Raw genomic sequence first — 13,035 nt, forward strand, 5'->3', positions numbered from 1 at the left:
CTGTCGTATGTGCTCCCGAATATCTACATTAATCCTCGCCCTTACATGACCATCTCTGTACACCAAGAACGGGTGGTTATGTTTTCCCTTTTCACCAGGACACACCCTTACCGTCCAAGGTCTTTCTCCTGGTTTACGACTACTTCCTACAATTATAAATTTACACTCGCAACTCCTACTTTTAGAACCAGGTCGGGCAGCATTATCTACATTATCTACATCACCCCTAAGTTTACCATGGCGGTGACATCTTAAATAACAACTAACTCTGGAACGTCCTTCTTTCTTTTTATAAGAAGCACGTGTAAATTGAAAACCGATTGTTATTGCTATCGCATCGGCCCAACTATATAACTCATCTATGGAGATAAATTCCCTATCCGTAACAAAGCGACCGGAGTAGTCTACGTTGTCTCCAAAATTTTCAAACTCCTGCACATTTGAAATGATATAAATTAAGTACATTAATGACTACAATAATAATATTTGGATTAATAATAACAACAACAACAACAATAATAATAATAATAATAATAATTATTATAATAATAATAATAATAATATTAATAAATAAATAGATAACGATAAATCAAATTAATAATGACAATAACAATAATAATTTTAATAATAATAAAAACATTACGTTAATAAAAAAATTTTAAAACATTTAAAATAAATAAATAATGACAAGACAAATAATAACAATAATAATAATAGTAATAATAATGACAAAAAATACAACAATAATAATAATAATTATAACAATAATAAATAAATAAATAATTAAATAAATAAATAAATTACGTAAATTAAAATATTAAAAAATTTAAAAAATAAAAATATCAACAATAAAAATTATAATAATGACAACAACAATAATAATACTAACAATAATTATAATAATAATTTAAAAAAACATTAATACGTAAATAAAAAAAAATAAAAAAAAAAATAAAAAAAAAAATAATAAATAAACCAGTCGCACAAATCTGGGCGACTGAACCATGGTCCAGTCGCACAAAACTGGGCGACTGGACCATGGTTCAGTCGCCCAGATTTGTGCGACTGGACCATGAGTTAGTCGCCCAGATTTGTGCGACTAAACCATGGTTCAGTCGCCTAGATTTGTGCGACTTGTTTTTTTTTTTTTTTTTCGAACGGCAATTTTACGTACCGCATCCGACTCATAGTCGCTTTCGTTAGCCATATTCAACCAACTACGCCTTACAACTTCTTTAACACTTTTTAGAGAGATAGTACCAGTTTTTAGAGAGATAGTACCGTGTTTGAATTCGTACTTCAAACGCATCTCAGAATTCGATATATATAGACAAATCATCCGCATTAAATTCTTAATAGTGTTATTAAGCGTGATTTACATTTATTAATTATGTTTTAACTCCAATGGCATTTTTGTAATTCTTTTAAATCCAGGGGCAATTAAGTAATTTTAGGGGGTGGCGAAAAAATGAAAAGGGGTGGCGAAAAATAGCAACACCTTTAATTTATTGGGCAATAGTCTTCACTATTATAGAAGTATTAAGTTAATTTCGCTCATATGGACTATAAGTAAAGTCTAGGAAGGACAGAAAGATGACAATTCATATCCATAAAGGAGATCCGACTCAAAATTATAGGGCAAATAGTCGATAGTACTAAAAGAAATTATAGTTAAATAAAAGCAAAAAATAATTTATAAAACAAGTTAAATTCTAAATTTTTGATTGTGAATGAAAAAAGTTTTAATTCAAGAAGTCTATAAACTTATTAGAAATGAAGTAATCTGTAGCAAACATATGAAGATTTGTTGAAGAAACAATAAACTCTTCAATGATGAAAAATGCATGATAACAGATAGCAAGATAGAAGTACTTTATCAAGGTATATTATATAGAGAAGTGTTTTAACAAAATGTGTTTATTTGGTTTGGTTAGTTACAAGTCGATTTACGTGTTATCAGGTTTGCACTGTTTAGTTGTCAGATGAAGTTCGATATAAATGTCAATGGGGCTCAGGTTGTCATTAGGTTGTTGTCAATCTATAATTGGTTTGGTTACTCTAGACATAAATTGGGTTCCTCCTTTATCTCTCGAATAGGAGACGCGCGGTTACAGACTTCTATCGACCTACTCAATATCAGATTAAGTTGATAGTCGATTTTAGATTGATGTATTTTATTTACTTACGAAAAAAAATAATTCTTAATTATTTTATCGAACGCTCAGATCAATTTTTTTTAATTGTTTCAATTGGGACATAATTGTTATATTTTGATTATACTTATTTTTCAAATCAATTTATAACAATATAGGGTTTCGGGTTTGTTTGTCTTCGGTTGTTCAATAGCATTTTAAGGTTGGCTTACAAATATTTATAGTGTATATGACCATTGTTTGATATAATAACAAAATATCGAGTTGTTTGAGGCATGTCCAATAGGTGTTTTGAGGTATCAAGTAGGTGTTTGAGGTTCACATGAATCAGACAATTAAAAACACCTATTTAACAACTTCAGCGTGCTAAAACATCTACTTGACATACTGTAAACCCCTACTTAATATATCCTAAATACCTATTTAAAATATTTTAAAACCCAACCGAATAAACATTTAATTACAGTTTTGAATTTCAAACTCTGAAAACTTACAATGCACAATGAGGGGCCTATAAAAACACTTGATGCAAGTGCAAAAGCCTTAAGCCAAGCAAATAAAGAAGAAGAAAAAAGGAGTAAAACCAGAAAATGCAAGACATTTACACAATCTAAAATGGTTGTTTAAATGAAAATTTTAAATGACAAAAATATAAACGAACCAAATTGAATTGGAGCAAATTAAGAAAGCCCGCCCGTTTGAAGTTTGTGATCGTTTATCGTCTGCCCTATTGTAAGCATTTGACTATTACAAATTCAATAATAATGCCTATTTGAGAAAATTTGAAAAAAATGAATTTCTTTTTTAACTCAAAATAATTGAAAATTTTTAATTTTCAAAATAAGCGAATTTCGCTGTTAGTAACAACGAACAAGAGAAAAAAATTTATGACTTTGTTAGTTGTTATAATATCAAATAAAAAGAAGACAAAATTATAATTTTTAAAAGAACAAAAAAATAAATTGTATGTTTACTGCTATAAAAAATAATTTTATTTTTAATCTTTTAAAAGTTATAATTCTGTCTTTCAAAGTCATGCAAATTTGTTTCCTCTTATTCGTTATTAGTAACAGCAAACAAATACTAATCTTAAAACACCGAAACGAAGACATTTCTTTAAAAAATTAAAAATTTTTAAAGCTTGTTTTATAATTTTTGTAGAAAAAGTTATTTTATTAATTTTTCCCCATCTGAACTTTGGAGCATTTGACGATCGTTTCTCCCCTTTTCTTTTTCCGCTGCACTTGGCACATCATCCTCGGCTCGTATGGAGGTTCTTTCTTTTTCTCTCTCTTTTCTTGTTGAACTCAACTTTGGCTTATTTTGATTGAGTTTTGATGGGTCTTACGTTTTCTTTTTCGAATTTAATTTGTGGGTACTGGGTTGTATGGCAAACAAAGGTGTCTACTTTGATCATATTTGTCTAATGATGAAATGTGTCAAATTCTATTATATATTAACAAATTTCCCATTTTAATCCCACCAGAAAGATTGTTAATTGAAGAGGTACTAAACACCATTGCCTCCAAATCAATGGTTGTAATCCTTGATCATTGAGTTGTTTACCCTTGTTATGTATTTGATTCAGTTATTTGTAGAAGCAAAGGGTTGCCCTGACTTCATATGTTGAATTGGAGTTTTGATCCTGAGGAGGAGATATCTGTGCCTGTTAATTGTTTGCCTGATTTGTTTGTTGAAATTGATGTATTAATAGAATTGGGTATTGATCCAGAGCAAGTTTTTTTGTTAGTTTGAACTTTTTAGGGTAGTTTTGCAATGAGTCTTTCGAACAAGACCGCCATTGGAAAATTGAAAAAAAAAAAAAAAAGTGTCTTGCTTAGTCCTGATAAATAAAATTCATTGCAAGACTCTTGAAGTGGACACATTTCTAAATAGTTAAAGTTAGAGTTTGAAGTTTGAAGTGAGTTTAAGGATAAATTATAAAACTAGAAAGAGTTTTGTATGAGACTGACCAGTGTAACATTATTCATAGGTTAATTCGCTTTTTGAGTTCACAATTCACTCAAAATGACCCTAAAATAGCCCAAAACCGATCATAATTTGTTTTTTTCATTCGTGATTCGCAAGTAGATAAGTGAATTATGTGACAGTGAGATTGACTGAATAATAGAAAAGTTGATAGAAGTTAGTGGCAGAATCTGAAGATTTTGGTTTTGAGTGGGGATTTTCACACCCTTAAGGTCAAGACAATTCATTCCACCTCAATTACCCATGTTAAATCCTCAAAAATATGTAATTATAATGACACTTGGACACTTCATTTTGTGCACAATCAAGGAATTATTTTACAGATACAGGCAACGCATATCTAAGTACAACATAAGTCCCTAAGTTGGAGTTTTGTAGCCATTCCCAAGTCTTGCAAAGAGTATTTTTGTTGAATTTTATTGAAATATTGTCCTGATCCTGATGAGTTACAGCACTAGCCACTAGCATCACTAGCACAACCTTTTCTAACAATGGAAATACTTTTTTTCGGATATTTGGCTTGAGTGAAGCATTAATTCATTTTGTTTAACTTATTTGAAGAAATACTTTTCTGGATCTGGTGATGGAAAAAACAAGAACGGAGCTATGGTGGAACAGTTGCAACGTTATGGAGTTTTCCATTCTGACAAAGTAGCTGAAGTGATGAAAACTATTGATAGGGGCTTGTTTGTACCTTCTGGGACTTTGGCTTATGTAGATAGCCCCATGCCGATAGGCCATAATGTAACCATATCAGCCCCGCATATGCATGCAATGTGCCTTGAACTATTGAAGGACCACCTGCAGCCTGGCATGCATGCTTTAGATGTTGGTTCAGGTGATTTTTCATCTTCAAATGTTTACTTATGTAGTCTCTTTATGTTTTTTCAGTGCAAGGTCCTTTTATAAAAACGATTATGAATAGGAATGTGTGTAAGCTTGATTGAAGTACCATTGATAGGTTTACCTTGTATTAACACTACAGTTTTTGGGATTGTGTAAACATATTGGCACATCATATATTGTTTGATGTAATTGTCAAACAAAGGTGGGTCTAAATTGTTTTCCCTTCTTAAGAGTTATAGATGTACTATAATTTTGTAAGAATAGAATGTTGGGGAAGAAACAAAAATGAATGAGAAAGACTCAGGTTCATAATGTAAAAATGCAGTAACGGTCACGATTGCGGTAATGGAACGGTGATGTGGTAATGGGAGTGATGTGGTTATCGTAACGACTAAATATCAGTCGAATCATAAGATATCCCTTGAAACGGCCCAAAACGCGGTGTTTTACAATGTCGGAAATATCAGTTTGTTTTGAAAACCTTTACAATGTTGCCGATGCGATGCAACCTTGCTTTTACACTGCTTAGGTAATTAGTGATATTATAATTTATGACAAAACATGATCATGCTGCAGGCAAACTAACGTTATACTTGGCCTATTTATACTCTGCTCTCAGGAAGTGTTGTTGGTTGAGGTCGAGCTCTAGAGTGAATAGTTTTTTAAGGCTAACCTTTTACGCTGGAGTATGGTTGCAGGCACTGGATACTTGACTGCATGTTTTGCGGCGATGGTTGGATCACAGGGTCGTGCAGTTGGAATAGAGCACATACCTGAATTAGTTATTTGGTCAATTGAAAATATAAAATCAAGTGCAGCTGCTTCTTTTCTCGAAGAGGGTTCATTGTCCGTTCACGATGGTGGTAAGATCTCAACCATTCTCACATTTTCGTAATGCTTTCAAAGTTTTAACTGGGTCCATGGTGATGTTTGGTCACTGATAGATGGAAGATTAGGGTACCCAGAGACTGCCCCTTACGATGCAATTCATGTAGGAGCAGCTGCACCCGAGATTCCAAAAGCATTGGTAGAGCAGCTGAAGCCTGGGGGAAGATTGGTGATTCCAGTGGGAACGTACTGCCAAGAATTGCAGGTAGTGGATAAGCAGCAGGATGGCACTCTGACTGTCAGAACTGAAACTTCTGTGAGATACGTCCCTCTAACCAGTCGAGAGGAGCAGTTGCGGGGTTAATTGAGCTGCCTTTGTTCCGTGTCTTGTCTACTACATGTAAATTCATTTATTTGTTTCTCTCTTCTTTTGTGTTTCCTCTGTGAAATTGCCCGTGATTAATATGTTTCTCTACTGATTAAGCCGAGGATAATGCCTACTAGGCCTGTTCAAAAAAACCCGATCTGTTTGACCCAACCAGCTGCGCATCTTAAATGGCGGGTCATAAAAGGGAAAAAAATATAAATTAAGGTTTGGGTACCTGACCCGTCTTAACCGGGTCGGGTCATGGGCCAAAAATATTTTAAAGCGGGTACCTGTTGACCCGCTTATTGTAGAAGATTTTTTTTTTTGTCAAAAAAAAAGTTCTTTTGTATGCATTATTAAATCAATTTTTTTTCCAAAAGACACTACTGCTTTCGTTCTTTAATTAATTCTTATTCTGATTTCTGAGTGCCGTTTCTCAAATCTCTATTGCTCCTATCTCATTTCTGAAACTCAGACACACAAATTACATACACCTTTCAAAACTCCCTTTCTTAAATCTTGGGCATTCAAGGTAAACAGCTAGAACTACATGTTAATAGCAACTCAACACCTTTTTTTAATCTTCCTTTGCATCTCGTATTTGATTTTTTTTTCTCTTCAAATTAATGTGAATCCTAATTAATTAATTGGGTTTACTAATCTTCCAAAAAAAAGATTATTTCTTTTTCAATAAAATCCGACTTTTCTTCATTATTTTTATTATTATTATTTGCAGATGTTGGATCCTTCAAATTGAAATAGACAGTGGATTTCAATACAAGATGCTTGATTTCATGTTAAGAACCTGTACATGCACAAGTTTTTTCTTTTTTAATTTGCATAAGTTCATGTTTTCCGTTTATTATGCCATTAAAACAACTGACGAAAAATTATTCCAAATCATTTAAAAGCTGCCAGAAAAAAAATCGGTTACCCGTGTCTCGACCTGATTTATCGGGTCGGGACACAGGCCGTTAAAATAGGTACCCGACTAACTGGGTAACTGGCTTTTTGGGTACCTAGTTATGAACACCCCTAATGCCTACTTCGTCCTTCAACAGTGAGAACATGTGTATAGTCTGGGTGACTGGGTGAGGAATTATATCATATATTTCGAGTAGCCATGATTATCAAAATTTCAATTCTGGTCTATGCTTCTATAATTTTACAATCTGAAGTAGACAAGTGATCTAGATCTTAAGTAGAACCTTAATAATAGTAGGATCGTACGACCCCACCAAAATTGAGAATATAGATGATAAAATCATATTACGATTCTACGATTTAACAATCTAACGTTTCAATCTTATAAGGGTAATCTCAATGATAATTTTTTTTTTGAATTCTAGATTTATTTACATTTGAATATAAGTTAAAAATATATCATCATTACAATTATAAAAATCCATGCACTTAGTATTTACTGATTCACAATTATAAATGATTATCAAAAGTATAAATTAAAAGATGAAGTTAAATATATTTTTATTTATCGCTCAAGACTTTTAACATGAACTAATATAAATAAATATGATTTATAATCAATCTTATTGCATATCAATAAATACTTGTAGGATTTTACAATTTTACGATTTGATTCTACCGATTTTAATCCTTCCCCTTATCGATCCTAAATAGCATCTTAATTCTAACAATCTTGCTCGTAGCCACATGCCCACATGCCAAGTAGATGGATGTTGGTTTATACTTGGATTATTATACATATGCCATACTTCTATGTTATATATATCTAATAATACATACTACATTGTCTACATAGTTACATAGAACAAGAGAGGTCTTTTATGGTTTAATTCCATAATGATTGATCCCAAGGGTTGTTGGAAGCCGTTTGAACAAATATACTATCATTATACTGGTATGCATTGGAAAGGGAAGGCCGTGTACCGGTATACACGTATAGATACAACAAATTGAACTGTAATGAAATTTTAAACCATTTCGAGTTACAATAATCGCGGTCATTGCATGAACTAACTAAAATCACAACATTCTTTCGGAACAGCCTCTGTCAAAATATAAGCTATAAATAGTCTCAACCAAAAGAGTAGGGGCCAAAAAGATTGAAGAAAACTAAAACTATCAACCAGCAGTGTTGTGTTACTGCTTAACGAGCGAATCAGAAAGAGCGTCTTGGTCTGTCTTCGGCAACATTTACCCTGATAGCTCTTCCATCCAAGGTCTGTGATATCCAACAGCATTCAGTTAGCTTTTTTTGCGAGTTACAACATTACAGCATAAGTGTATACACATAAAATGTACTAAGCCTTCTCATAATGTACTAGACAAATAGTATGTATATATCCTGCACCGGTTGATTGGAGTGACTCATAGTCATAGTCATCCCCCTTGTATCTTGCACCGGTCAGGGTCCGGGGGAAGAAGGTAGCAGGTAGGCCATATCAGTACCCCCTATGAGGAAGGTAGGGACTGATTTGACAAAATGATTTATCGATTGATATTGAACACACTGGCGGGAGCACCGTGTTGTAACATAGTTCATTCAAAACAAACTGTTTCAACCAACTAATTTACCAAACACCAGCACTACATACTTTGACCATCTCCAATAGATAGTACCAAATTCGTTACTACATTGAGAGTATACCCAAGTATAAGGGAATGACCAAAAGGGGAAACAGTATTTAGAATTACCTGTCCATCAAGAGCAGCAATGGCATCATTCATCTCTGATTCCGAAGCCATAGTGACAAAGCCAAATCCACGTGAACGGCCAGTCTCGCGATCAAAAACTACTCTGGCACTTAAAACCTTCCCAAATTCACTGAAAACTTGCTCAAGACGAGCATTGTCCAAATCCCATGGAAGGTTACCAACATAAACTCTGAAAGAAGCAGCAAACTCTCGAGGAGGCCTCTCTGGACGTGATCCTCTCGGAGCAGCCTTGTTTACGGTTAAGAGTCTTCCATTCAATTCCTGTTCCAGTAAAAGAGATAAAATATAATTGTGAATTCAGTTCATGAGTATTAAATGAAAACAAAACATAAACAATTAAGATGTCTGCAACGTCACGAGGCTATGACCTGGAACAAAACAGGAGGAAAATGGAAAAATCCAAATTGTTACTATTCGAATAAATCTAAAACATAAAATTGATAGAATTGCATAATTAAAACTCCAAGCCCACTTTTCCACCCCCACTTCCATCCCCGCCCTTACCTTTCAGCGTTCATCATTGTTATCTAAACACTATAATGCTATATTCGGATGGAAGGAATTGAGGGGAATATAAGCAGGATAGAAATAGAGAGATTGCATTTCCTTCATTTTGATTCAAAAAGAATTGAAAGAAAAACACAAGAATCTTCCTTCTCCGTTCCTTCCTAAATTGTTGATCAAACATAGTTGTAGATGTGTTTAGATTTAAAAAAAAGGAAAGAGAAGATAAAGCCAATGGAGGGAAAAGAGATGTGTTTTACCACCAAATTTCTACATCGTTGAATACATTTGCTTCTCACAAATGTGAATAATGTTCATCTGAATCCCTCCCCTCCATTTCCCTCGCCTGCTCGGAGTCGGAGCAATGTCTATCTGCCCAATTTCCTTCAGTTCCTTTTGGTTTTCTCTTTGTTTTCTTTAAATTAAAAAAAGTACTCCCTTTGTCTCTAAGAAAAACCTACACTTTCTATTTTCATCCGCCCCTTTAGTCTTGCAACATTTCCGTTTAAGGAAATGTTCCCACCACTTTATTTGATTTTCATCTTTCAATTGATATCACTTTTTACACTATGCACAATGTTCCTACCACTTTCTAACCTTTGAGCCATTTGCAGGAGTAGTGATTACATTCGCATTTCAGTCCGGTAGGAACTCATCTAGTCATGACTCATGCTAAAAGCTCCTTAGCAGCTGTGAAGGTTATCACATAGAAGGTAATCACACAGAGAAACACAGGTTCACCCTCCAATATTGAAAATTTGGAACTCCTTACCAGCTGTAGTTTCTGATTTTCAAAGTTCAACTACGACTTTAAGATCCCGCTGCTGATCTCAATTCAAGCATCCAGATTACACACAGAAGACAAACATGTAGCAACACCAATACCATCTAAAAAGACCTTACTTAAATTTTCCAGGCTATTCATCAGCTAGAAAAAGTCCTTTCAGTTCAATGAACCGTGGAAGGCTACTGTAATACTCCACTCCAATATGACTTGACATAGATTTACCATTTTCGAAAGTACAGCTATCTCGTCTAACACATTAATTTAAAAGTTGCAAAATCACATTTAATCATTCATAAAAACTGGACAAAAAACTTCTACAACATAAAATCTGGGGAAAACCCAATATTTTCTTCAGCAATTCTATAATATTCCATTCAACATCAGTTAACATCTTAGCATCACAGCGTCCATAATAAAGAATTAGTTTTCAAAACACATCAATTGCAGCAACAAAAACTACAAGCAGCAAACTGAAAGTGAAGTAAACTTACATATCCATTCATCATTTCCACAGCCTTTTCAGCTTCTTCAACAGTACTCATGGTGATAAATCCAAACCCTCTACTCCTATCAGTTTCCCTGTTGTAAATAACCTACAAAAACACCCCAAAAATACAGAAACATCCCAATTTCATTAATAAAAAAATTAAAATATCCAAAATTGAAAACATAAAAACATAACTTAGAACAGATTTTGTACCTCGGCAATCTCAACAACACCAGCCCCATCAAAAAGCTGAGCCAATTTCTCACTGTCAACATCATATGGCAAATTACCCACAAATAATTTGGCCTCTTCAGGAGGTTCTGGAAACCCCTCACCTCCTTCTACTTCTCCTTCCTCTTCACCACTTAAGTCGGAAACTTGAGCTTCATTACCCCAATTAACTCCTTCTTGGTCTGATTCTTCTTCAAGAACAGCATTTGAACCTTCTTGCTCCCAATCTGAGGTTTGAGCAACATGGGACACGATTGTTGATGGAAAGTTTGGTTTTTGGAGAGAAAAAGGTGAATAATAAGAAAGGGAAAGATTGAGTTTTGTGGGTTTTGACGGAATTGAGAAACAAACTGATTTAGGGTTGAAAATTGAGGGAGTATGAAGGGAAGTAGTGAAGCAAGTATGCGACATTGAAAGGGTTTTGAGCGAAAGGTTTGTCGCTGTTGACATTTTTCTGTGAAATGAAAGGCAGAAGAACTGAGGGAAAGAGGAGAGGAGAGGAGAGGAGAGGAAGAAGAAGGGTTTGAGACTCTGAGGAGATAAGGAGATTATGAGAGGAAGGAGGCTTGGTGGGAGATTTGCAGGGTACAAACAAAAAAAAAACTAAGGGTCGCGTAAGTGTTTGCATAACAAGTGACTCACCCCACTTGAGTTGGATGAAATCTATATTTGGCACATAATAAAGGGATGTCATCAAATTGGTTCAATAGATAATTGATTGGGGTTATGGGTAACAAGACAGGTTTTTTTTTATTATATTTGTACTGAATAAAATGGATATGAGTATGAATTTGGTGAATAGTAAATAGTTATGGATATGAAAAGTTATACCCGTCATAGATAGTAGTAGGTAGTGGGTATGAGGTCTTATCCGTCCCATACCCACTCGTTCCACCCAATACTCACTCATCCTATCCAATATCAACTCGTCTGGTTTCATAGCCGCCCACCTTATATCTAAAATTTACTAATTTATATCAATTTTGTATATTTTTATTAAAAATTATTGTCAAAGAAACGATAGGTTGTAGACTTGTGGTCTATGATATTTAGAGTACTTCTCTATTTATCTTGAATGATAAGTACATGCTTACTTGATTAGTTTTAGAGTTAGTTTTTAAAATTTTTGATTGTTTTGTCCCACATTTTGCTATAAGCAACTTAAAACATAGAGAAAATTTTTCACTTAAATTCAAAGTTCACTCAAATTAGAGTAGGATAATATATGATTAAGCATTTCTCAAGAAGTTTTAAGTATTTTTTTTTCGCCACACCATTCAATGGTGTGTCAAGCAAACTTCTCATTTTATTATACCCATTAATTAAAATAATTTTGATCATAGTATTTTCCTCTCCAATAGATTATTAATTTTTTAACTTCTCATTCACTTGCATTTCTACTTTATTCTTATTAAATTAAAGTAATTCAATATCTCATCTAACTACGTAATGGATAAACATAAAAATATTTTGATAATCATCATAAATGTTATCAGATATCTTTTATTTCTAAAGATGACTAATTGACTACTATGAAAATCACTAATACTAATATGAATCAATTAAGTATTTCAAATATTCCTTCAACACTTTAAAATGTGTTCTAGTAATCTTATTAAGCATGCAAGTTAAATAATTTTAAAATTTTTGATAACATATAAAATTCAAATCTTGCTTAAACTTGAAAAAACTTTATCAAAATTGATTTAAAGCAATCTAACATGCCATTAACAGTACTAATCATCACTTAAATTATATTTAATATTTACAGATAAATAATTTGCAACACAATTATCCATAATGAATAATCAAAATGATCAAAATTTGCAAAATTGCCTTAAGTAAGTTGGTCATTGCTTAATAAAGCATGACCCTTCTATTCTCCCTTAGAGTTTTCATGGTTTTGCTGGAACACAAAGCAATTTTTCTTGTGATAGACAAACTTTACCATATTTCCAACAACCATGTTAAATAATGGTGACTGAAACATGGCAAACACCATTGAAAGAAGATGAATTTTGGGTCAGAAGGGAGTCCGCGGGGCGCATAGAATGCCGGGCGGGGCGCGGAGCAAGACAGCATGATCTCCGCGGGGCGCGGAGTCGCCTCTGGTCCAGCTTTGCGACTCGCGTAATTTTAAGCGGGT

The 13,035-nt window shown here is 33.6% G+C and overlaps 2 protein-coding genes across 2 annotated transcripts; one reads left to right on the forward strand and one right to left on the reverse strand.

The window, feature by feature from the left end:
* Positions 1-3,301: 3,301 nt before the first annotated feature.
* LOC130812980 (protein-L-isoaspartate O-methyltransferase-like) lies at positions 3,302-6,562 on the forward strand. Its single transcript, XM_057678651.1, has 4 exons — positions 3,302-3,426; positions 4,704-4,980; positions 5,687-5,851; positions 5,933-6,562. Exons 1-4 carry the CDS (start codon positions 3,421-3,423, stop codon positions 6,178-6,180), a joined length of 696 nt encoding a protein of 231 aa, XP_057534634.1. The 5' UTR covers positions 3,302-3,420; the 3' UTR covers positions 6,181-6,562.
* Positions 6,563-8,069: 1,507 nt separating this feature from the next.
* Positions 8,070-11,661, reverse strand: LOC130812979 (28 kDa ribonucleoprotein, chloroplastic). The gene is made up of 4 exons (XM_057678650.1): positions 10,872-11,661; positions 10,663-10,764; positions 8,860-9,141; positions 8,070-8,386 (listed from the first exon to the last, which is right to left on the reverse strand). Exons 1-4 carry the CDS (start codon positions 11,337-11,339, stop codon positions 8,324-8,326), a joined length of 915 nt encoding a protein of 304 aa, XP_057534633.1. The 5' UTR covers positions 11,340-11,661; the 3' UTR covers positions 8,070-8,323.
* Positions 11,662-13,035: the final 1,374 nt, after the last annotated feature.

The sequence above is a fragment of the Amaranthus tricolor genome, chromosome 5 (genome assembly GCF_026212465.1).
Source record: "Amaranthus tricolor cultivar Red isolate AtriRed21 chromosome 5, ASM2621246v1, whole genome shotgun sequence".
In the NCBI taxonomy this organism is placed as follows: Eukaryota; Viridiplantae; Streptophyta; class Magnoliopsida; order Caryophyllales; family Amaranthaceae; genus Amaranthus; species Amaranthus tricolor.